The 25,821-nt window shown below is 43.9% G+C and overlaps 1 protein-coding gene across 4 annotated transcripts in view; it reads left to right on the top strand.

The window, feature by feature from the left end:
- The window catches only part of RAPGEF6 (Rap guanine nucleotide exchange factor 6), a 132,120-nt gene that overhangs the window by 39,859 nt on the left and 66,440 nt on the right, over positions 1-25,821 (top strand). For all 4 annotated transcript variants that reach the window (XM_054217220.1, XM_054217218.1, XM_054217219.1 and 1 more), the window contains exons 5-6: positions 1,446-1,515; positions 7,588-7,731. In XM_054217220.1, the coding sequence (XP_054073195.1) occupies positions 1,446-1,515; positions 7,588-7,731 (214 nt within the window). The remainder of the gene's footprint in view (positions 1-1,445; positions 1,516-7,587; positions 7,732-25,821) is intronic.

Here is a 25,821-nt window from a genome sequence, read left to right as displayed (position 1 = left end):
AAATTCCTTCCCTGAAAACGCAGGTATCCTACAAAAGTTTTTGCAGGCTCCCCTACTGGGTAGTTTATAAGCACGAATCTTTTAAACGCGTTCTCCAAAGCAGTTGTGTCTCAGTGGATCCCCGCTGTGGAGGTGACCGTGTGTGTAACTCCCGTGTTCTGTGTGGCTGGTGTTTCCGATGCACTTTCTCAACATAACCTTAGGGAAAGCAGATGGAGCTGACCCACTTTTTTTTAGGATTTGTCTCCACACTTGTCTAAGCCTCCTCTAATTCACACATTAATCTGCGTTGAGTTAACGGATTCTTCAGTTACTTCACCTGCTGGTACGTGTTAAAGCGTGATTGCTGCTGACAGTCCGAGTTTGTAACACAGCAGCTACAACTGCTGAACTGCTAATCCAGCCGCCCTGCTGGTAATCAAGGAAGTTGTGGTTTTTTTTCTTCTAATTTGACATCTGTATGGGATCGCTTTCACGTGCGCTCGGCTGAGTGAGATATGTCGAGCGTACCTAACTGAAGGTAATAAATCTGTAGTGAAGACGAAAATATCTGGCTTCACATATTAAGTTCAACTCCAGGTGCTACTACGGTCACAAATCAAGTGATTTAAGAGGTTATTGGTCTGTCACACCCCCCAGCAGTACCTAGCTCAGCTCTGCTTTTGCTGGTAGTTCCAGCACCCTCAGATCTGCTCGCATGGACCTTCTCCGGAGACGATTCCCCTAAAGTCACCTTGCTGCTTAGGTGCCCTGAGGGTAATCGCACTTTGGAGTTGCATCAAGTTGCTTTTAGCCTCTTCCCTTAGTCGGTGTATTACACTGCCCGTCACATTGTCTTGCATTTGGTTTTTTTTCGTATTTTTTTAAACAGAACTCGTTGTGATGAAATGCTCCTTGTGATGGTACAAGGAGCAATGTACAGACAGTGGCCACAAGTTAAGGCTGAGTTTTAGAGAAGTTGTTCTCTGTCCCCCCGTCTGTGGGGAGGATGAAGGGGCGATGTGGAGTTGAGGGAAATCTCATTAAAAATGCTGTGTGCAAAGAAGTACTTCTGAGGTTTTGGAATTTATGTATATTTGTTTTTACAAAACCTGTTTAATGCTTAATTAACATTTACTAATGTTTTCTTGTCAACACCAAAATGCATTGTGAGTGGTTTTGAGTATCTGCAAGTAATAATGATTTTACAAAAACATTCTTTATCTCTAGGCTTTACATAGCAGGCTACGATGAGAGGTGCTGAGTAAATGAAAAAAAATTATGATAATGGTACTATCTGTTTAGAATTTCTCATACAATAGTTTTAATCAATTTTTCTTTGTCCTTTTTTGTTTTTAAGGATATTGTAACATGCGCTAGTGTAAATTTATTTTTATTACTGAAAAGGTGAAATGGGCTGTTCATCTCATTCTTTTTCATTTGCTTTTTTCCCCATCCCACTCCAGTTTTGGCAAGCAGTCTGGAGGAAAGCGAGGATGCGAATGTATCATATTGGAGCCTTCAGAAATGATTGTGGTAAGACAGATTTTTTTTTTTTTCAAATGTATTTAAATCTATTGCTGGTTTCAGCAAATTCTTTCTGTTCTGTAGCCGAAAGCTTATTGTAAAGTATTCTATAAAATTGCAGCAAAATTGCCTTGATTTCAATTATACCTATGGCTGCTATCGTAACAGCAATAGCTATGTAAATTCAATCTAGATGGGTAAATGATGATGATGATTAGGTCATTCTTTCTGAAATTATGTTTACTTGAGTTTCAAAAGCCTACCAGTTACGGCTGAGTTGAGCGTTCCTGAGTCAGGCAATGACAGACCGCTATCTTAGATATTCTGTTTACACCCCTGCCCCCTTTTCATTGCTTTCTCTGAGCCGTGGCAGCCCTGCTGGGGCTGGAGGAAAGGCCCCCACACCCCCAGCCTTTGCACTTCCAGGCGGTGTGAAGGTGTTTAGGCAAGAGGAGAAGGAACAGGAAAGCTTAGCCAAGCTTGAAGGATGAGGTTTTCAACCTAGTTGTCATCGACCTTTCCCATGTCCAGCTTTCCTCCTGCTTCTTGAGAATCCTTCCTGATATCGCCAAGTCCGTGTGTACTTCCAGGTTGTAACTCAGTTCTTCCCAGGCTGATGCACACGCGCTGGGAGGAGCTGGAATATTAGAGTTGCTTTTCCGTAGTGCAGACTGATGGGGGACCCTCGTAGTGTGGCTGGGGACTCGGGAACATCTCTTCAACTTTGATATTATGAGATGGTGCTAATGGATCTGGAATAAAAGTGTTTGTTGTTCTGAGAAGCCACGTGCCTGTTAAGCAGGCTTAGATTTCCAAACCACGGTTGATTGAGCTTCCTTATATCTAGATACAGTAACACTACAACTAATATTTGATGATGTCTCTTACTCATTGAGTATGTGAATATCAGCCTCTGTGAGAAATTGAATTCTTACAATACACTAGCAGCCGTGGAGATGTCCTGTACCAAGTACTCTTGGTGTCCTTTGTGCCATTCTTTGTGTGCAGCGTCAGTCTGGTTCTGCTCACGAGCTTTGACAGCGTCACTCATACGCTCTTTGCTGCAGCAGATGTTTTAAGCTACACTCTACTGTGTCCTGATGCAAGAGTGCAAGAAGCCTATCTCAGGCCTCTGGAGTGAAATAGTTTGATTGTGTATTCCTAATTATCCAGTCTCTTCTCAAAGCTGGAGTTTTGGGGGAGAGACTTATGCCTTGAGGGGTGCCACAGGGCTGCTTGGGTGATGGTACGTGCAGCCATGTCATGTGAATGCCCCGGGCACTCTGGTTTGTCACTGCTGCTTTGCATTTTTAATTGTTAACTGCTGCTGCCGAGGATTTGTTGTGCAGAGTTACACCTGCGTCCACTGCTGGGTGGGCTGAGCCTCGCACATCAGTGTTCCGGGAATCTTGTAGTGCAGAATGACAAATATTCACTTATCTGATCATATATAGACCTCTTGTGTCTCTGTAATCCTTCAAGTGGGTGTAAGAGAAGAATTTGGTCTGTTTGGAGCAATTTCACTAACAAACCAGTTACACAACTCTTAGCGCCTGTAACTGGTGCTGCAGACATTACCGGACCTGCTCTGCTTCCTCTTCCAAAAGCCTGGAGGATCATGGATGGTGATGGAGCCGGCGCTGGCAGCGGGTGCAGTTGGGAGCACGCATGGGAAGCCTGTGACTCCTTATGGCGACAGTGGTGACTCGCTGCAAGTGCAGCTGCAAGTTTACATGAAATATATTCCACGGGCTAAATATGTGATAATGCTAAATTCCTAGGCAATACCAACGTCCTTATCTGGCCTTATCACCATTGATGTTTAAAAAAATTATATATATATATATATATAAAAAAATAATAGAAGAATCATGGAATGGTTTGGGTTGAAAAGGACTTTAAAGACCATCTTGTTCCAAACCCCCTGCCCTGGGCAGGGACACCTCCCACCAGACCAGGTTGCTCCAAGCCCCGTCCAACCTGGCCTTGAACCCCTCCAGGGATGGGGCAGCCACAGCTTCTCTGGGCAACCTGGGCCAGGGGCTCACCACCCTCACGGCAGAGAATTTCTTCCTCATATGTCATCTAAATCTAAGAAGATGCAAATAAAACAGTAGCTTATATGTAGTGTGTGCTACTGGAGAGAAAGAGTGTGTCTGTGTGTGTGTAGCTTGAGTAGCTAAACCTGTGACGAGTGTTTTCCAGAGGAGGGACTGTCACAGTGAAGGCAGTGTTGGCCACGTCGGCAACCTCAAATGTGCTGGTTGTTCCTGCAGACAAATGCGCAACCTGGACAACTCCTCCTCTGTACTTTAAACCTCTTGAACTTTCTGTAATTGTAGTTAAATCACACTGAGAATTATAATGATACCTAAACGTACCTTAAATCCTTTTCTGGAACTTCAGTATATATTTCCGTAGGAAAATCAGAGAACTAAAGCACAAAGTTGTTTCTTCATTACATTTATGTTCATGTTTTATGGGTAAATGTAGCTAAAGGTACCATTAACTGTCAGTTTTCTAGGTAGGACTTCAAATGGGGAGAGAAAAAAGTATCAGCGTGGTGGCATGCACCTTGCTAATGAGCTGCACTGACAAATGGTGTACTTGAGTTTCACTTTCCTGATTAATTCTTATTAATTTATCCTAACTCTTTTATTTTCTCTCTTTTTTTTCTTTTAATTTGCGACATACTAATGAGGTTTAATACATAATGAATATTTATCTTCAAGCAAAAGAATTAGCTAATGTAGTTAAAGAACACCATCATTCGCTGCTGCTGACTGTTTTCTTTTCAGGTTTTTTTTTTCCTCCTCTTCTTCTCTTTTTAGAATGTAAATCAGTTTTGTAGCAGGAATCCTCTGGGAGCTGACCCATTTTAAAGGCCATAAAATGTGGTCAACTTAAGTTAATGTGGATAACAGATAGTGTGTGAATGGGCATTGTAGCTCATATTTTTGGAGGCTGAGCAATCTTTTGAATTAATAATAAGTCCATTTATCACTTAAGAAAATGGCCCAGAACTGCAGCGTATCTCAACGTACTGATGTTTCCTTTTGGTTGTTCCATGGTGCTCTCATTTTCTTCTTCAGATCTAAACATAAGATTTCAAAAGAGCAGCGTGATGCTTGGAGGTGGAAAGTATTTCCCTGCTGGCAGGGGCTGTGGCGTGGGGCAGAGGACAGTCCTGTGAGCCGCCTCCATTGTCACGGGGCAGCAAGAGCTGCGGGTGAAGCTGGCTGTAGGGAAGTCTTCTGCTGCCAGTGTTCAAGGTTAATGAAAACAACACCCTTGATTAGAAACTAGACAGTTCATACGCTGTTCTTGACTTCTTGTTACATATTGAAAATGAAATAATGGAACAACTTGCCCAGGTTGCCCAGAGAAGCTGTGGCTGCCCCATCCCTGGAGGGGTTCAAGGCCAGGTTGGATGGGGCTTGGAGCAACCTGGTGTGGTGGGAGGTGTCCCTGCCCAGGGCAGGGGGTGGAACTGGATGGTCTTTAAGGTCTCTTCCAACCCAAACTGTTCCATGATTCTATGAAATAATGTGCCGAAGTCTATGGGGCACAGTCTCCATCCGACCTGGTAGCAACGTTGATCAGCCTGGTCCCTGCTGCTGCGGTGGCACAGGGGAGCACTTGTCCTCCTTCCGCAGAGGCGCTGAGTTCCTCTGTAGGGCTGTTCATCCCACTCGGGGGTTGCAAGGAGGTTGAATATGCTCTTTGCCAACAGAAATGTTCAGTCTTAACCAGGTGAAAGCAGGGCTGAGCAATGAGCGGTGTGAGGGAGCCCTGGCCTGCCTGTCCCGTTACTCTAAATCCTAAGCGTAGCCAATCTGATGGTCAGCTGGACCCAACATGCTGATGGTGCTGGTGGCACTAAACTGGAAGCTGTGTGGTATGATGGTCTTTCCTGGATTTCTGATTTTTGTGTTGTTTTTGTCAGCAGCAGTGCCATTAACAGAACAACGCGGGTGGTCTCAGCCTCTGAGTTTCCGCCGTCAGTTGGGTGTTTTGCCTTTGTGCTAACAAATAGTGTCTTTATGCTCACTTCTTAGTTTTCAGATAGAATTGTGGAAGAAAAAGAACTTAATCTTGCAGTGAGTGTTTTACTTTAGTCTTTAAAAATACCTATTTAGTTTGGGTCTTCTTAATAATAAGGGTCATCAGTATTGGAAGAGTCGACGTCCATCCGCTTCAGCGAGCTCTCCGTGTCCAGGTTAGTCTGTTCGTTTGGAGAAGCTCAGTGTGTGCTTTAGTTTCTGTGGTCCTGTAGGACTGAACGCAGAGAAAAAAGGAAATAATGTATTTATTGAAGGAGCTCATGTATGGTAGCACACATACAAAAATTAAAAATGAAGTCAACACAACCTCGGTTATTTACAGAGCTGAACTTCCTTACTTCTGGAAGCCTTCTGTAATTTGAGAGCAATGTCACTGCTAACTAGAAATGGACATTTAATGTTAGGGAAAGAAGGGCTTCTTTATCCAGTGTCTTAGTATTTATTTTCTTTTTTTGAGACCAAATGGCCTGTTTAAAAGGATATTTTGTTTGTTTTCTTTTTTTGTCTGCCTGCATGCCTTGCATGCCTAAGGATGCCTTTACATCCTTACCATACCATCGTGCTTACAGCTTAAGGATGCTTATACCATCCTTGTACCATCTCTGCTGCTAGATGGCTTTGCTTATTGTCCCGTGCCTTTGCAGACAGACAGTAAAATTCTAGTGAAAAGTGTGGTTGTCGCTTGCTGGAGGAACTTGGCTTTTCTGCTTTCTTTTTTGACAACACTGTGGTGTGAGGTTCACTCTTCTTTTTTAACTCTTGTGTCTTTAACCTATGTTGTCAATGAATATTTTTCTCTAGGGAATTAAAAATAACCCACAAGGCGAGCCCAGCTGCTCGCACCTTCCTCTGACCTCAGATGTAGCTGTTTGGAAAAAGCGATGTGGAAAGTAGATGTAATCTTGCTTTTGTGATGGTTTAGGTATTCTGGTTACTTTCTTGTTCCTGTCTGTTAAGTCTTTCTGGTTTTATTCCTTTTATACCTTTTGAATTTTAATTTTGAGGTAATTTACCCAAGTATGTAAGTGAGGGGCGCTTAAGACCACAGAGAGGTTCTTCTCCTGTTCCAGTACTTAAGTCGTAGGTTTAGGATTTTGAAGTTAAATTTAGAAGAGAGAGAGGGGAAAATAAAAATAATAAAAAAAAAAATCATTGAGGACAGTAGAAACTCCTATACAGTAAATATGTTGTAGAGGAGCTTCTTGCTTGGCTGCAGCCTATTTGCATGCACGTCTGCTCTGCTTCCTGCTGGGAGATATTTTTCCAAAACATCAAAAGGAAATGGGAAAGGATGGGACTGCTTTTTATAGAAAAAAGGAATTGTAACTAGTGAGATAAAAAGGTTTCATGTTGACTTTTACTAACAAGATAAATTCACCTAATTTTGAATGCTTAGTCGCAAATAATATTTAACATCAAGGTATGAAGCAAGTTCCAGTTATTTCTTCATAATCTGTTGGAAGTGATTGGAAGTCAATATGACATAGATGAAGTAGCTATTTATAAAAACCTGGAATATTTAAAGTTATTTAGCCATGACTGGTACTAGAAATAAGTTATGTTTTTAAAAATTAGACCAATAAAAATAGGATATAATTCAGTGCTTTTGCCAGATTGTAAATACTCAAAAAATGGTAAAATCTCTGTTGAAGATGCACTTGAAATGAGCCATATCTGTAACTCGTGTGGTACGAAACGTGTGGGCGCAGAAAGGTTTCTGCTAGTGAGTGACATTGTTTAGAGGATATGTGTGCCTTTTTCTACTTCTTTTTTTTTTTTTTTTTTTTTTTAAACTGTTTCCTGGAAGGAAACTGTGGCCTCCGGCTCATTGTAATAACGTAGTTCTGAGACATGCAGCAGCGGTTCTCTGAAACGTCCGCAGTCCTTTTCTTGAGAAAAGTTTAACTGCTCTGAACTTCATGTTTGTTCCTTCCTCATGAGCTTAATACGGCTCCATCGGCTTTCGGTGATATGGAAGAACTGGATGTTTAACCAGGAGCCTGAACATGTGTTTCAGGTGGAGAACTCCAAAGACAATGAGGAAAACATCTTGCAAAGAGAAGTCCCGCTCAGGCAATCCCGACGGAGGTTTCGGAAGATCAACCAGAGGGGCGAGCGCCAGACCATCACTGACAACGTGGATTCCAGCAGCTACTTGTCGGTGAGTCTGCTCTCCCTTGGCCGATCTCCTTGGCATCGTCCCATCTGCGTGGCTGCTGTCCTTTTGTTTTAGCGCGAAAAGCCGGTGAGATGAAATAGCCTGTGTTTCTCATTTTTGAGAGCACTTTTTTTTCTTACTGGGGAGCAGTGGAGTGCTTTGGGTTTGAACGCCATAGGTGGAAGGGAAGATCCAGGTGCTAGTTAGAAAAAGGGTTGGTTTTGGTTTAGGGGTTTTCAGTGGAACACTGTAAATAAATCTTAAGATGTTTTCTGGACAGAGTAATGGTCATTCTTGGGTTTTGTTGGTTTTACCTGGAATGCTTTTGGTATAATGTAGGAATTGGTGGTTTTCTTCCTTAATAAATTTGAACCATGGTTTGGAAAATGCAGTTCAATGCAGTGTTAACACTATCGTACTTGGTCGTGTTTGCTTGCTTAAAAATAGTATAGTGGTAATTCAAGCATCAAAAAGAATAACGGCAAGTTGTTTGCTAGCCTTAAATAACATCACAGACTATAATCTGCGCCGTGTGAAGGCACGTACAGCTGTGGTTTTGAGGCCACAATGCTTTTATGAAGGTTTCTCTCTACCATTATTTTTCACATACAAACTTCCTGCTTGGTAGCAGGATATACATGTCATCTAGACAAGTTATTTAATTGCAAATAATTGTCCTGGATACTTTGATTTGCTTTGAAAATCAAAGGTTTAAAAAAACCCGTGCTAATGTTGAAGTACAAGAACCTGGAGTATTCTTCGTGCACAGAAAAGAAAAAAACAAATCTAATTTCTCCCCGTTTTTTTCCTGTCTTCCTTTTCATCTCCCTGATAGGTACAAAACTTCTCTTAGCTGGTACGCTTCAGAATATCTGATGTGTGCAGTTAGATATAAACTTAAAAGATTTCCTCTATTTCAGACTAAACTGCTGGTTTTCTCGCATGTTGGTAGCCGTTGGATTGCAGGTGGTGACTTTAGACTCCCCACAGCATTAGCATGGCTCTGAGTAGAGGTTCCTTCGGCATTTGTCTTGTAAGCAGAAGAGCTCTCCTTGCTGTGACAGGAAGAGAATCTGCTGTTTGGAGCTTAACGTCCTCTGCCATCTCGTTGCAAGAACTGTCACCCGTGTTGGATTTTATCATTAGCGAGTCATCTGAATTAGTTATTGATGAAATGAGATGTTGGATCCTCATGCTCTGGGCAGTCGTGCATGAAGCTTTATTAGGAACTAAATTCCAATCTGTGTACGACAAAATCTGTCTCCTCTTTAGTGTTTGTGACAAGGAATAAGCAGAGAGAAAATAATTCTCAGACCTCAGTGTGAAGAGGAGGAGGAACAGCCAACGCTGCTGGTACCTCTGCAGCTTGCTTGGAGGGGTGCAGGAGAAGGGACTGGCGTCTTTGGGCTAAGAAAGACCAAATTAGATGACTTAAACGATTTCAGAGGTTTTCAGTTACTGATGCAAGGAGTTGGTGTGGTACACTGGCAGGATTGTGATTACTTGACAAATTATGCCTTCGTTAGGATTTTTCTTCATGTTGATTTCTTTCTTTCTGTTGCCAACCACACGGAGCGCGTGTGTGTGTCTGCACATCGAGTTTCATGTTGCAAATCTGGTGGCTTCCTCGGATTTATGAATACATATATTTTGATCAGCATTTGATGGAAAATGATATAAACTTCATAAACCAACAGCGTATTCCTAAATCTGCTGTTATGTCAGTTAATTAGGAATGTATAAGAAGAGGCCTGTTCACGCTGCTCGGTGTTTTCCTGGATGAGTGAGTGCTAAGTGGCAAGGAGTAAACAACCGCCTCTCGGGTAGAAAATCTGCAAGCTGTTGGGTTTTCAGCAGTCAGAGCTGAAATACCAATCCTTGCTTTGTAGACTGCAAGCTCCTAATTGGAAAGTGTCATACTTGCAGTACTTGGTGCAGCGAAAAGTAATTTGTAACTCAACAGATGACTAAGAAATCAAAACACAATAACCAGCTGCCTGTTTGACAAGTAAATAAAAATTGGGCTTCTATATTTTTCCATGTTCCGTTATAATCTGATAAAATAGCGAATTTTTCTGAGGCATGGTTTGTTCTGTGCCTGGATTTAACTCTTACCTACCTGGGTGAGCTCGTACATGGCCATTGGTTCCGAATGGTCTTGAAAAACTGGCTTTATAATGTAACCTGTCGTGTCGGCCCAAGGAATGGGCAGGGTAAGGAGTTAGGGGTTTTGAATGGAACTTTTATTTGACAAGAACTTGCAATAAGGTTTTCTGCCAGAGTGGGAAAACTGTTTACAAACTCGCTGGCAGATTTCCTCTCTGGCGTGATGCTAATGAATAACCGCAGTGTTGTATTTCACTCGCCAGCCTGTTGGTAAATGCTCTCTGACAGATGCTGAATGAAGCCTGATGGACCTTTTGTGAGCCCCGCTCACTCGGGCAACGCTCCGAGCTTCCCAGCCCGTCTGCGTGGGACAGCGGGCAGGTCCCAGCGGTGTGGTGATGTTAGAGTACTCAGTGTGACACTCTTTGAGGTTTTTTTTTTTAAATGTCTAATCTCTCAGGCACAGGTAGTTTTCTGCTTTCTGAAGAAAACATATTGAAATGTGATGTTGCTTTATCCCACCTCAGAATTTCCCCTTTCACAAATAAATAAAAGATTTCTTGTGCTTGCTAAGTGGAATTATCTGTGCAGTCTCCATTAACTCCTTAAAATGTAAATCTCTGTGCATTAAATATACCATGATTAGTATTTCTGATTAAGGTTAATCTTTGTTTTTATAAAACATTACCCATTAGGTTGTGACAGAGCTTGCATCTGCTCCTGACATGGAGCTCCCTGCTTGTTTTTGCTGGAACTCGTTCTGTAGAAATCCCTGTGATTGGCCTTGAAATAAAGATTTGTATGCAGATACTTTAATATTTTAAATGATTGTTACCATCTTTGAAGCTCTTCCTTTCTCCTATGCCTCTAACTTAAGTAAAAGAGCCCTAGTGCTTAATGTGACTGTATGTCTTCAGGATAGTTGATATTCAAATTATTGTGGCTATCTTAAATTTTATTTTTTTTTCCCTTCCCCTTGAATGAACTATTGTTAAAAGTGGATCATCTGTTTGCTTTCTTTGGTGAAGGAGCTACTATTTAGACTCCTTTACTACGCTTTTGCGGTTCATGGAGCAATATTGTTTCACAAGAGCACTGATCTCCTGCAGAATAAATATTTAAAGTGGTTTCAGTTTTTGGTTTTTTTTTTTTTTCTGCTTCCAGTAAAAGTCAGCAAACATATACTGACAGTGTTCGTTCTTCTGTCTCAAACTGAACAGGTTTATGTTTCTGTTTCTACCTTCAAAGTGCATAATGATGTGAGTTTGTTCTCTCAATACACATGCACGACAGTCTGTTGGCCTGGCTCTCGGTGGGCGAAGAGCCTCAGCTCTGGCTTCCACTCGCAGGGTGCGCGGTAGCCGTGTCAAGGTTCTGCTGGCACCGGGGTTTCCCTTCTACAGCATAGCTACCCAGCAAGATCCTGACTTCTCAAATGTTGTGTTTTGGTTTGTTTTGGTTTTTTTTTTCTGATGCAAAATAGCGCTGGTGCCCACGGAGCAGTGAGGGAGGAGGTGGCTCTGTTGTGGTGGGTGACGGGCAAGGCAAAGACCATGGTGGGAGCCCAAGTGAGGCCTCCTGGCTACCCAGGGCAGGTCTGAGCATCCCTGTAATTACGTGGGATCTCGTCATCCCTGGGCATTTCTGGCCTCTGTTACCTCTTTCTTTTTTTATCACTTAAAAACTGCATCTTGCGTGTCACCCCCGCAGTGATGTCCTGAGTGCGGGGGAAAAGTGAGACTGGAGTAATTGGGAGAAACTTCTTGCTCCAACTTAATGGCTTAGAAGGAAACGTGCCATTGCCTGCTCTTGCTTCAAATCGTGTTTGTTAGCACACTTGCGTGTATCTCTGGCGATAGGCGCTCTGTGTGTATTGCTGTCTGTAACGGAGATAAGAATCCAGACAGGAACTGGAGTCGTGCAGCGGGGCGTTATCACAGCTGAGACGGATACTTACTCATCTCTAGTTCTCAACCCAGTAAGTAATGCAACTGGATTTCTCAACGACGAAAGAAAGAAATAATTGTGATCGTCTCTGCTCAACTACGTCGCAGACTTTGGTGACCGTGCGGCAGGTGCTTAAAAAACTGCAGCCAGACTAACAACAGATGGCTTTATGTTAATGGTTTTAGGAAAAATCGTTTAATGGTAGTTCTGGTTCTTTATAAAAGTTAAATTGTATTTTGATCTTGGATCAAGTAATGGGAAAGTAAATGGTTCCAAGTATTTATCTTCACAATTAAAAAATAAAACCTGAGCTAGTAAGTTTTGCACTTAGATTTCTTGCAGTGATCAAAACCAAACGGGGTTTAACAATTTGATATACATTTCTACATGACCCTTAAACTTGTAAACTCACATATTTTTTTAATTTAAATAAGATTTTTCTAATTTATTATCTACATATGTTTTTGACAGTTCTCTCTGACTTTTTTCTTTAAATGAAGAATACTTGTATTTCCAAAAATAGTGCATATTGGATATAATGCATAATTCTACAGAGTTGTGATGACATTTTGAATTTTTTTCAATTATTGGTTCAGCATAGAACGGAATAAAGAAATCGGTACCAAAGTTCTAGCAGTAATTCCCTTTCTCAGAGATGCAAATTTCCTTTTTTTTTTTTTTTTTTTAAAACTCTTGTAAGAGGATGATGAGGTTTAAAAGATTTATTATAATATTAAGTTTTACGGACAGTTTCTTAATACTTGCATCATGTAAAAAATTTCCTGGAGCCTTGTAGAAGCGTTTATCTTCAGAGAAGTCTGTCACTGAAGACTGCTTGAGTGGCAAGTTTCTTGTTCTTTGATCATTGCTTAATGTAATCCTGTCAGAGCCTGGAGTTAGCGTAGGGTATCGCGCAATTGTAGGAAGTTAAGTCACATTTCAGTATACTGGATCAAACCCATTAGGTTCTTTACCATCACTAATCCTTTTCCATTTTTAAATGCTATAAAGCGCTATGGCTCTTTTATAATCTATTTTCAACTGCCAGGTGAATTTGCTGAAATTTATTGATCTGAATATTATTGATGTAAACCAACAGCACGCCTCCAGCTGCCTCTTGCTAAGCTTGGATGCAACATCGGCTGGCATCTCTTTATTCGGAATATCGGTTAATTTTAATGAGTCTGTGGCTGATCTGTGAGTGGCTAAAATTGCTGCTTCTTCAGCTGGAGGATGGTTCTCTTTGCAGCTCATTGCTTTTTAATGTGTTTACGTCCACGCTTCCTCTTTTTGACACTTTTAAAAGACGCTTGATGGAATTTTAGCATTATGAACTAACAAATCAGAAGATAACTTGGGTCTTGCTGAAATCCACGAGTCTTGCTGTGCACTTTGTCGGTACAGACGTTAATGTCGCCGATAGCTTTCTGGAGGTGTTGTGTGATGCAAAGAGATAACGCGAGTCCCCTGAGAGATGGGGAGGGAGGGGAACGGGTTTACACTGAAAGAGGGGAGATTTAGATGAGATACTGGGAAGAAATTGTTTGCTGTGAGGGTGGTGAGCCCCTGGCCCAGGTTGCCCAGAGAAGCTGTGGCTGCCCCATCCCTGGAGGGGTTCAAGGCCAGGTTGGACGGGGCTTGGAGCAACCTGGTGGGGTGGGAGGTGTCCCTGCCCAGGGCAGGGGGTGGCACTGGATGGCCTTTAAGGTCCCTTGCAACCCAAACCATTCTAGGATTCTGTGATTCCTGAGGCTGTTTTTACAATGTGGAGGTCAGAACAGAGAAAATCCTCATCTTAAATTTGGCGTGGCCGAGGTCACATCCCTGCTTGGAGGACATGTTAGCGATATGGTTTAGTGATGGTTTTTGTCACGGTTAGGTTGATGGTTGGACTCGGTGATCTGAAAGGTCCCTTCCAACCGAGTCAGTTCTATGATTCTCTGTTCTCGAGAGCCGCAGCACTTGCAGGACCCCCACGAGCCTGGCTGCTGTGGCAGGACAGGACCTCTGGGCCATCGCTTGTGTGCAGCTCTGCTCAACTCCTGCCATTTTAAGTGTGTTTCTTGCTTCTGTCATCAAAAAGAAGCTGCGTCTGCAGCGCGTTCACTTCCTGAGCAGGCGACTCCAGGTTTGTTGTGGGCTGTGTGTAAGGGAGCCAGCCGCAGCACCCGGCACTGAGGGGTGGAGGAGAGGAGGGGGGCTGGAGCCCCCGGCTTTCTGGAAACGAAGATTACCGTCAGACTGGTCTTTAGGGGATGGGGGAAGAGGCGGAGAGTGACGTGGGAGCTGTGTTAACTAATGATGATGTCAGAGGTGTCATCCTGGCTAAATGCCGCTTCACCTCCGGCTGGGTCCAGTGTTGAACCCACGCTCGGCATCTCCAGCTCTCCCACCCACGGCACTTCCCTGGGTTCCATCAGCGAGGGGAAAATTGCCAAACACACGTTTGCACGTCTCTTACTTGACGTATTGATTCTGTCTGCTTGTTGTGTCAGCAGGGTTGCTGTCAAGGGCTCCTTCAAAGTCTGTCGCAGGTTTTGATGGTCATTAACAAAACACCAATTCGCAAAGTGTGCTGTGCATTAAAACTCTTCCTAGGAATTTCCATAGACCGCTGATGCTTCCCAAACCAATTAACGAGCGTCTGTAGCTTTCAAAGAGTAATGACTTGGCTGGGCTGCACATAAAATAAGAAAATATTGAAAATACTGCCCTTTACACACAAAGTAAGAAAATGCTGCCCTTCAGTTAAAATCTGTGTTTTTCAGACTAAAATTTTATTTTTAAAATAACACATGCAATGGGTAAACCCCAGTTCATCCATAATGAAAGTGATTGTATTTATTCAAAACTTATGTTCAGGAGTTTCCCTGATGGATTTTACAGACTTGACGAGCAGATCATATATAAACTGTGAATTGCAGAAACCACCTCAATTCGGAGGTGACATGTGCAGCTGTGTAACAGCATTTAAGAGCGATGCACAAACGAAACTACATCAAACTGAAACTTGGGAGGATTTATTTTAAGCGAGCACCTGTATTGACGCAGATCTGGCTGCTGGCAGTGGCGTACGGCGCTGCCCTTTGCCCATGGAGGTGGAGCTGTGTTGGGATGAAGCATTGTCCCGCTGCCGGATGGACAGATGTCCTTCTGCTTGGCATCATTCTGCCACAGGACGGACAGATGTCCTGCTCAGCATCATTTTGCCGTGGAATGGATGGACATCCTCCTGCTGTGCCAGGCTGCATCCTGAGCAAGACACCCGGTTGCTGTTAGGGGGAGGTTGCTACTTCTTCATCTTTCTTCAGGGATTTTATGTGTAAAATAAAGTTTTATACAGCTGAAGAAGCAGCTATGTGGGCACATACATACTCTGCCAACGACTTTAAAGAAGTTTTCTTTTTTTTTTTCCAGGGTTGTTTTTTTTCTGCCAGTGCTCACATCATAATTTCCTGCTCTTCTGTTTTTCTTTTGCCTCAAAGATATTCTTTAAACCTTTCTCTGACTCGAGTGGGACCAGCACTTACCTGTACGGCTGCTCTCTCCCCAGGTGCTGGTGGGAGCTGGGGTGATGGTTGGCCCCGAGACCCCTGTGTGGTCCCTCCAGCAGGTTTGTGCGTTGCTCTCCCCTTGCTCAGCGGAGCAGCAGGACTGCACTTCTCTGTGTGCTAATTCAAGAAAAACTTGTGGATGTTTTTACACTTATTTCCTACTTGCACGCATCAGTGTTTTCCCAACTGAGCACTTTCACCGGGAAGCCTGGAACTGTTTGGAAATGGCTCCTGAGCACAGTCCATCCTTCACAGGGAAACCTCCCCTCTCCTTTAACTGGGACAAACCAGGGGGTTGTCGGACCTTGACCTAAGGGTGGTGCTGGCAGCGTGGCGGGAGGGATGTGCTGTCGTGCCTGTTGTTGCTCCACAGCAGCTTGTGCCAGAAGAACCTTTCAAAAATTCTAGATATTTTGCAAACTAATAGGCACAAGAATCAAAAATTCAGGTCATTATTAATGTGCTCTCCACACCATAATCAGTTCTCTGTTTCTTCCTCCTTTCACCATGCAGGCAAATTTACACCAGAGTAGAAATTAACTCAGTTCCTTGGAAAATGCCCGAGAAAATATTTTATGTAGCATGTTCGGAGTGTTAATCTCTGTTTTGATGGACCCTAAGGGGTTGGGTGGCAGTTCCAAAGTCATTAATTCTTTATAAGCAGCCTCTTATGCAAACTAGATTGAGAATGATGTGTAAGGGCTGTGCCCGCTGCTTCTAATTGTATCATGTCACTCAGGTGGCTAATGGTAAAAAGCAGTGCTCTACACCCGAAAAAGGCATTTCAGTCTTTTTGGGGACTTAAAAACCTTTTGTGTATGAGTTGCGGTTCTTTGTCAGATCCTTCTTTTTAACGTTATTGTTTCAGTCTTTGGAAATGGCGTATTGAGCGGCTTCTTGTAGAAAACCAGCAGGGTAGTAGCCAGCAAGCTGGTCCCTGCGTGCGGGGAGGTGGTAGCACCCGTGGATCTGGTTTTTTATTTCCTGTCTTCCATCTGGGCTGTTTGTGTTCAATATGCTGCACTGAAGGGTGGCAGCCTGCTTGTGTTCTCGTTTGTGGCAGCTCAGCCTTTCCCGGAGGTGTAGGCTCATCGTGCCTTAGAGAGCAGTGGTCGTGCGAGGGGTCATTTGTATTTCAGTCTGAAGCGTTGTTAGTTCCAGTCGTGGGGTTGAACATCACGTAACGCTGAAGACTTCTTTAAGGGACTGTGATGGTGTCGTCTTCGGCTTTGTATTCAAGTTAAAATGGTTTTCTAACTTAGAATATGGAAATCCGCATCAACTCAGCCATGTTCTTCGGAAGCCTTCTGGACCAAGTTAGGGACTGAGAATATCCCCAGCGATTTTCAGTTAAAATCACCATCAGAAAATGTCAGTGCATAATACAAGCATTTGGATGCCCTGTTTTCCTTGAAAAACTTGGCATGCAAGCCAATATCTGTACCGGAGAATAGCTAGAAGAAGATCTTTGGTTTTGGCATAGAACTGATTGCTATCTAATGACATTTAACAGCATTTGTAATTTTACATTTGATACATGGAAAATTTCCTAATGGGGTTATATTTGACAGATGAAATACTTGAAATAGTTGATTAAATGTAGCCTCTGTCTAAATGGGACGATCATTGTAGCTTAATTCCTTTCTGATACTTTGTTTTTGCAAGTCAGAGTAGCTTTCTATGGAAGAGTATTGGAGTTTATTGTTGTTACATGATTAAGTTTTAGTTTGAGGTCATGTAGCCACAATGCTTGTATTGTCTTTATGATTTTGATTTTTGTTTCCTTTAAAGTTTGGTTAACAATTGTGGTTTGTCAGCTTGGAGTGTAGCTATGGCATCTGGCCCATCCCTTGCTTTATCGGGTAAGGTCAGTTTCTCAGTGTGGGTGACAATAACTGGCCTTTTGCTGCTATTTTCCTCTCAGTGGAGGGAGGGGACTCCAAAGGATGCTGGGGAAAAATTTCCAAGAGCATATTTGGGCTTTCCATTTTTAAAGGCAATAAGGTCTGGATCGTACCAGAAAATGAGAAAGTTTGCCCAGAGAAGCTGTGGCTGCCCCATCCCTGGAGGGGTTCAAGGCCAGGTTGGACGGGGCTTGGAGCAACCTGGTGTGGTGGGAGGTGTCCCTGCCCAGGGCAGGGGGTGGCACTGGATGATCTTTAAGGTCCCTTCCAACCCAAACCATTCTAGGATTCTATGATCACTGCGCTGCAATGCTTCGCCTGGTGAGGGAAGCCCTGCAGAGCTGCTGTAGGCTCTGTGCTGCGCTTCCCCAGCGCAGCAGATTTGGGGATCTGTGTGTCGTGCTGTGGTCACTCTCCTGAGAAACCTCTCGGGAGCACTTACCCACCCCTTTGTCCCCTGTCCATGCCGTCACCCAGCTCAGGCTGTGCTGGTCCCAGCCTAGGTCCAGGGGCAGCCGAGATCCCTGCGCCTGAGCCCAGGCACGTCTGTCAGTGTAGGCTCTGCACATGGAAAAGCAGCGTGGTGCCTTCAGACATGGGGCTGTTCTGGAGGAAAAAAAACCCGTTCATGAGACGTCGTGCCTGGGATGATGCTCGTGTCACACACGCTTTCAAGCTGGATGCCGTGGCCACTACTAAATGAGAGCTGACTGTTCACAATCAGCCTTGCTTGGAGAGGAATCTTGAAATTTGGTAGAAGGAGTCAGATCCCGCCCCCCTTCCTGCTTTCAGGCTTCCAGTTTGGTGTTAATCCTCCAGAAAAATGACAGAAGAAATATTGGAAGTGGCATTTTAATGATTTTTAACCTCCTCTGTGGAGTTAATGTGTTATTCTCAAGGTCATTTAATCAGAGGCCTTTTTCTTGTGAGAGGTGTGCTGGTACCTTATGTTCTAAATAGTCTTAGTCTGCTTGTTTCAACTGGAGATACAGTTTTTATAAATGAGGGAAGAAAAAGTGATGTTTTCTATTGGCTTTCATATCAACTTTCTGGGGATGAAAATGAATACATACGTTGGTGGGCTTTGCAGTTTGCAAACGTGAAACTCCAGCTGGTTTCCCAGGTAGGTGGCAGCTGAGGAAATTACGGCCAGTTCCATGTTAGGGTTGGGCTGTGATTTCAGTTTTGAGATTAGATCAAGGGAACGTTTCAGCGAGCAAATTTCTAAACGTGTTTGGGAAATTTTGCAGTGGGGTATTAGAGATTTTGTCCTTTCAGTCTCTCTGGGTGGATTCAGTCCCACAAACTGACCCTTCTGGGGTTGTTGCCACTCCTCCTCCTCACCAGGGATTTTGGGGTTGCGTACCTTCCCAAACTTCCCCACCCCTTGCCGAAATGAGATGTCAGGAAGGAAGGGAGGAGCCTGATATGAATCATCTCTGTTCAAACCGTAGAAATGAACTTTTTGTTTTGAATCCGTAGCGGGGGCTTCCCCCTTCCCCCCGTGCTGGCATTCTCCCTGTTTGCCATGCGGATCATGCTGCCGCCCGGCTCTGCAGAGAGCGGGCACCGACAGACACAGGTCTGCAGGATAGCGAGCTGTAATTTATAAACATATTTAAGAAAGTATTATAAACCATATAAATCTGAATCACTGCAAATAGGAGATGACCTTTCTGTGCTTAACACAGCAACAGAAAAAAAGATGGTTGGGGTAGTGCGAAAGCGATGGAGAAATTGAATCCATGGTGCCTTTTTATTGTTCCTTCTGTATTGCTGGTGCTATATTTAGAAGCTTACATCACTTCAGGGATGATGACAGTCTCTGCCCTCCCTCTCCCGCTCCCTCCCGCTCTCCCTCACTCCTTCCCTTAAGGATGGATCGTGTTTTCATACGACTTATGAGTCCTACAGATCTTTTGGTAGGATTTTTCTGCAGCCTGTTAGTAAGTGCTACTGTGGAAAGTGATGTATGTAAGGATACAATGGCACCGTGTAATGTCACCCTGAAGGGGAACAAGAGCTTGTGGTGCTGCTCTCCCTGCCTCTGCTTCCTAAAAGGGTCAGGAACAGGGTGGAGAGTTGTTTTTTTTTTTTTCTTTTCCTTTTTTCCTTTAAACAGGAATTTGTGAGAAGCCCTAATGAGGGTCTAACCTTGCCACAGAAGTACGCTGATTGATTTGAGATGCTGAAGTGAGATGGTGGGGAGACAGGGGGGCAGCGTGGCAGTGCCACTGAACGGACCAGGCTGTGCCCGCGTAGCCGGGGCTGCATCCAGCTCCCCCCCATCGCCCGCCCTTCCAGGCAGGTTTAAAGTACTCAAAGATGCTGAAATAACCTCTCGATGCAGGTGCCCTTAATGCTGAAATATTTCTGCATTACACTGCTGTGTTTGTCAATTCCCACTCACAAAACTGTATTAAGATGAATTATTTTAACCTGAGACATCTTTGCCCGAGCGTGTGTGATGAAGGATCTCTCCTTCCGGGCGGCTGGTCCCTTCCCCAGCCCCCTCCCCGAGCTTGGCCTCGGGATGCTGCTGCCTTCGCTGCCGTGCTCAAAACAGGGGGGAGCAGATTCTGGTACCTGCTCAGAGCTGAGCACGGCTGTGGGGGACGTGGCAGGGGACAGCATGGCAGGGGACAGCGTGCTAGCGGTTGCCTGGCTCCGAGGACAAAAGGACGGGAGTTGGTGAGCCCCGGCCCCCCGGCTCGCCGGCGGACGCTGCCTTTGCAGCCAGTGCCATGATGGAGAGCAGCGCGTCCTCCCTGCCGGCGCTGCACAATGGGCTTTTCTTCCTCGGACTGATGGGGAAAAAGTCGTGCTGCTTGACGGGACCTTCTGCTGCTGGCCCGGGCTGCTCCCAGCTTCTGCAGAACTTCACTTTGTCGAGCCCTTAAATAAGAGGAGACTCTAACCCTGCCTTTAAATTATGAAAGGCCTTACTATCCTTTTAAAAACATCCCATTTTTCAGTGACTTAATCTTGCTGGACAATTAGAACATGCAGATTTATCTAACAGTCGGGAGGATTCAGATAGCGTTATGGGAGGATAAAGGGAATATGATGCATAGAAACGTACAGAGTGATATTTCAAGCCTGGAAAGAAATCAGTCTTAAGACAAAGACCACCTTTAATTCGGAGACTGTAGACTGAGGAATTTTTTCCTTAAGATTCTCTGCAAACTTGGAACCTGGCTTAAAATGAGACCAGCAATTTACTGTTTGTGATTCTGCCCAATGCTGCAGTTCTTCACAAGTATTTTGATCGTGATCACTATGGAGCAGCCTTTGTATCGGATTTTTTTTTTTTCCATTTCTGAGTTGCTTTGGTATTGAGATTTGTCCTTAAACAGACGATTTATAAAAACTTACAGCATGGTGCTGCAGGGAGCTGGGGCTGCAGAAACGCATGCGTTAAAGAAAAAAAAAAAAAATTAAAAAAAAAAAATTAAAAACACCCAGAAAACGAGTGGGGGGATGCCCCAGGAGCTGGGGTGTGGAAGTAGGTCAGGTTTTCCCCCCCGCCCGGGGAGGGCAGGGCTGCGCAGCGCTGGCTGCAGCCCCCCGGGACCCCCACCGCGCTCATTGGCGGCCTGGCCGCAGCGATGATGTCATCTCCACTTAAAGGCAAAACTCGAAGGAAATAGAATTTTGTTCCCATTATATTGAGACGGTGTTTACAGTCCTTGTTAAAATATGGCATCCACTGCCAAAATGCGTAGCGGATTGGGTTTCCTGCGCAATGCCGGGGGCGGAGGAGCTGCCCCGGGGGGCGAGGGCTGGGGTCTGAGCGCGGCGGGTGCGTCCGGGCGGGGGAGAGGTTCCCTTCAGCTGGGTGGGTTTTCTTTTCGCCTTCATCTAAATTGTGATGCTGAGAACTAGAATCCAGGTAACCCTGCACAAAAGGACTCGGCTGCTCGCTGCTGCCGAAGATGTAGCAGCGTGGCAGTGTGTCGGGTGTTTAAGATGCTTCTGAATACAGTTTTGTGAATTACTAAGAAAGATGCAGCACGGTCGCGTGGAAGGTGATGCTGACATCTCTAGCCTATTGTTCAGCATTGAAGGGACAGTAAAAAAAACCAGCTATTTGTCTAGCTGGTGCAGTGCATTTTAAAAATCTGAAGTAATCATCTAAAATTCTTTCAGGTTTTAAAAACCAAATAGACTTTGAGTTTGCCAATTTTGCAAAGTTCAATTTTTCTTTTGTGTTTAAATACAAATTATACCCAGTAATATTTATGAAGCCTGGTTGCACCTATTATTATTCTTGTTCTCTGGTAGAGATTAAGCAGATTCAGACATCAATACCATTTTTTTTTTTTCTTTTAAGACAGTTTTGGAAGGTGCTGGGGAAGATTTTTTTCCTTAGTTAAGGTGCAACCCCCATCCTAGCTTGGGTTATATGCCGGGAAGGATTCAATTCCTGGATGATGGCTGGAAGGAGCCTGTGGTTTGTGGTGGGGTGGAGTGTCCTGGTGGTGCAACTTGCCTTCCAAAATGTAAGAATCTTCTTCCACGTGCCCCTTGGCCCGGTGGGTGACAAAGAGCTTTCTGTGGATTGCCTCAAACCTCCTGATTCAGTACACAAGAGTAAGCAAACAAACAAACAAAAAAAAAGGGAATTTTTGGCCCTTAGTGCCACTAGGCTGCTCTTGGAAGCTTCTCTTCGGCATGGGAGGTATGGCCATCAAGGGCTCGTTTGGTTTTGGAGAATCACCCTCAAGTCTGATGCAGACCTGGAATAATGAAATACACGACGATGAAAATTCTTTCCAAAGAGAGGAAGACGGAAACAGTGAGTGCCCCTTCTCGCAGATGAAGTAAATGATCCAGAGTAGTAAATAATGGCTTTAACAGAGCCAGCACCCTCTGTCCCCTCCCTTCTGCGCTCTCCTGCCTTCGTGCACGGTAGCAGAAGTCATTTGCCTTCTAGGAATTGAAAGCATCGCGGCAGCCCCGGCTCAAAGGTGTGGGATCCCATAGGTGCTTCCTCGGAGCAGCTCTCCGGCAGGCTGGGCTGCCATCCAAGATAACGAGCTGCTTGCAAATATTTCAGTTTTTAGTTGCAAAAAAAAAATTATAAAACTAAATTGACTACTGCAGAATGAAGGCATTTTTGGTTAGAAACGGAATTGGTCTTGACTGGGGGGGGGGGGGGAACCCCGCCCACCAAAACTTTTAACATGGTTTCAAAACCATTAAAATTATGAGAATTATAAACATCACATTTTGACAAGAAATTTACTTCTCTTTCTAGACAGAAATCTCCTAATGAGTGTATAGGATGAGGTAAAAATGTTGAGGCTCTTGTGTGACATACATACATAAAAATAGGAATTATTTTATTGTGAGGTGATTATGGGTGTATCTGTGTGTGTGCGGATGTCTGCAGATATTTATTTTACTTATTTCTGAATTTGCATGTGAAGATGAGAAATAATCCCCCTAAATGCTGTTGAAACTGCTAATGGGTACATGAGATTCATTTAAAAAAAAAAAAGATTTAGAAAGAGAAAAATATCCAGAGTTTACAGTATATGCATTAATAGATCATAAAAGGATATAAAATATAATGTGGAGCAGGGGTGTTTTGCTGAGCAGTTGTTATACCGATATGTGTGTTTATATTAGGTCAATAAAGATGCTCTGTTGGCTGCATCTGCAGATCCAGTAGCCAATTGATCTAATGCAGTTTCTAAAGGCTTTCTATCCAGGTGATGTCATCCTTTTAGCTCCGTTCCCCTCCCACTCTCTTTCCTCCTTATTAGATATTTCATCTCGCTGCGGAGCATCCAATCGATGGGAGCTTCTCCTGAGGGAGCTGCTGAGAAGCCAGCAAAGAGAGTAGGAATTAGGACTCCAGCAGCCGGTCTCGCCGTAGCCATGGACGGACTGTTTTGTTGGGCATTACAGAAATGTTTTAATTGGAAAAGCTAGGCGTGGATTAACCCCGGTATCTGGCTGGTGCATTAGAATACTAAGCAACACTGCAGAGTTGTAAACTGCATTAAAAAAAGGAGGGGGGGGGGAAGAGAAAAGGGTTTGTATTGCAGAGGCTTTTAATACGTTCCACAGTGCAAACCTGTTAGAGCATATATATCCTGGAGCTGCGATCTGGACACTAATTCAATTTTTGCAGTTATGCTGGACAAGAGTATAAAGAAGAAACTTTAATATCCAGGGTATGGGATTCCTGAATCACCTAAGATGCTGAAGAACCTTTGCAAAATTTCATCTACAATATGAATGGGAAGTTTCCGAAAAGTGGACCCGAAGATAAGCCACTTGTAAATGCATTTTAGTGAAGAGAAAAAAAGGAATTTGAAGAATTTATATCTCACCTTTTAATGTATTGTTGCTTTAACCTGCAGTTCTAATCCATTTCAGAATTAATTCAATTTTAGCAGCACTTTTTGGGTGCATGCCTCTTGCCCGGGGGAATGGATGGATATTTGTATTTGAAAAGCTAGGAAACATTTTGATTTGAATTTATGTGCTTGTTAAAACTGGAACATTTTTATAGGAATTGCTGCTGCTGCTGCTAACTCACTGCGATACTGAAAACTCCTCAGATATAGTGGAAGCTGTAATCGAATTCAGTGTGAAATTCAAGCCTGAGAAGTTGCATACGTGTACATTTGCTGCTTTGGTTTATGACTTTTAAAGACAATCCAGAAGGGATTTTACTCCAGATTTTTCTTCTGTGGCTTTTATTTGCGAAAGGAAACTTTTTTTCCCTCCCCCAGCCTAAGAAATGGCTTTTCTTGTGCGATGTTATGCCAACTGCCTGCAACCGTGGGCTTCCAAAGTAAGTAGGATTTTGTCTGTGCTGGGTTTCTGTGCCGTGTATTGGGAAGGGGGGTGCTGTGGGGGTGTTCACCCCTCGCACCCCGAGTGATGCTCCAGCAGCCACTGTGCACACTCCGGGCTTGTGGCATCATTTTGAAATGGGAAGTGGGGGGGGGAACCTTGAAATCTTGGAATTGTTTTATATACCAGGAAGTATTTTTTATACTATCAGGAATTTTTATATTATGAGGAAGTATAAACAAAAATAAATACCATTTGCTTATGAAATGTGTAAAGCTTTGCTTTTCAGCCTATAAATATGAAGCAAGTGTTATTGAAGTGTAATGTTTTTATGACTGCTTGCATTTTTTGTGAAGTTGAACATACTGGTGTACAAACCCAGTGATGTTCTAATTTTCAAGCTGCATGAAGCTGTACTGCTTCTTCCCTTTGTGCAGCCGTGTGGAATTGGTTAATTATTTAGCCGAACTATGTAATTACAATTAGCTTTATAGGACACAAATTATTTTGTGTGTCTAAAGATGCGGTATTTTTGTGAAACTGGGGAGGGAGGGTGTTTCTTTTAAAGGAGGTAATGAAATCTAGAACATTCGAGCAAACCCACCTTGATTATTGAGATAAATGCCTTTAAAGAAATTTTTAAAATACACTGTTTGTTAGACTCTTACTGTTTGGAATCCTTGGTCAGAAAATTAGCCGAGTTGCTGGTATTTTATTAATGCTGCTGCCAAGAAGTAGTCACGCAAGACATGGCAATTGCCTTATAATCCTGAGGCAAGGCATATAAACATTAATATTTATTACGATTTTGTATTTATACTGCAGCTTATATGGGCGAGAATAGAGATTGTGCAACTTTCTTCTTGCATGTGAGAGCTGGCAGGGTTTGGAGGCACCGGGCAAAACCCTTGTGCTCCTGACACCGTGAGATAACGACGTTGACTTCAGAGCAAGAAATTTGCTCTTGACTTTGGTCCCAAGAAGCTGAGAGTCCAAGTGACGTGACGGTGTGGAGAGGCCCACGGGAGGGACGCAGCTGGGTGTGCGGCATCCCCGTGCAGGAAGGTTTCCCCTCGTTTGGTTTTTTCCATCCACTGAAGTGGAAATGGAAGCTCACAGTGTCTGGGGGTGAAAATGCCGGGCTTCAGGGTTTCCATCTGCAGTTGTCAAAATCAATGTGTAAATATGTGGGCGTGCGGGTGTCTGGGTTTTGGCTGTTTGGCGGGTGCTGAGTCCGCCCCGCCATCAGGTGAAGCGGAGCTGCAGGTGCTCCTTGCCTTGAAGGGCAGACGGGCTCCGTGTCCTCAACCAGGCAGTTGTGGCTCCGCACCTCAGAGATGCTGCTGGCCAACGCTGGCCTCTTGTATCATCACCCGTGTGTACGTGTAGACTCCTTCGCTTTCTTCCCTTCCTACTCTGTAGGCATTAAGTATGGAAGGATCGGTTTACTTAAGCTGGGTTTACCTGCACCGCCCTCACTGAGGAGGTCCGAACGTGCACTAATTGCCTAAAGCCAGGGAATGCTTAGTCACCTTGGTGCTTCAGCTGACATTGCTCTTTCCGTAGAGTTTGGGCCGCAGTGAGAAACCGCAAAAAAAGAAACCCTGTGCTCAAGGAAAGGTCTGGCAGGAGTAAAATAATAATATAAAAAAAATTGTAAAGGCTTTTTGGCCCCCTGTGTCAGCTCTGTGGATGACACCCAGCAGATGGCTTCCACACCAGTCAAGCCATTTATTCGCTCATTTACTATTCATAAATGATAATGGTAT

The sequence above is a fragment of the Rissa tridactyla genome, chromosome 11, assembly GCF_028500815.1.
Source record: "Rissa tridactyla isolate bRisTri1 chromosome 11, bRisTri1.patW.cur.20221130, whole genome shotgun sequence".
In the NCBI taxonomy this organism is placed as follows: domain Eukaryota; kingdom Metazoa; phylum Chordata; class Aves; order Charadriiformes; family Laridae; genus Rissa; species Rissa tridactyla.
The sequence above is the reverse complement of the archived record's forward strand: the minus strand, read 5'-3'. Positions and strand labels throughout refer to the sequence as shown.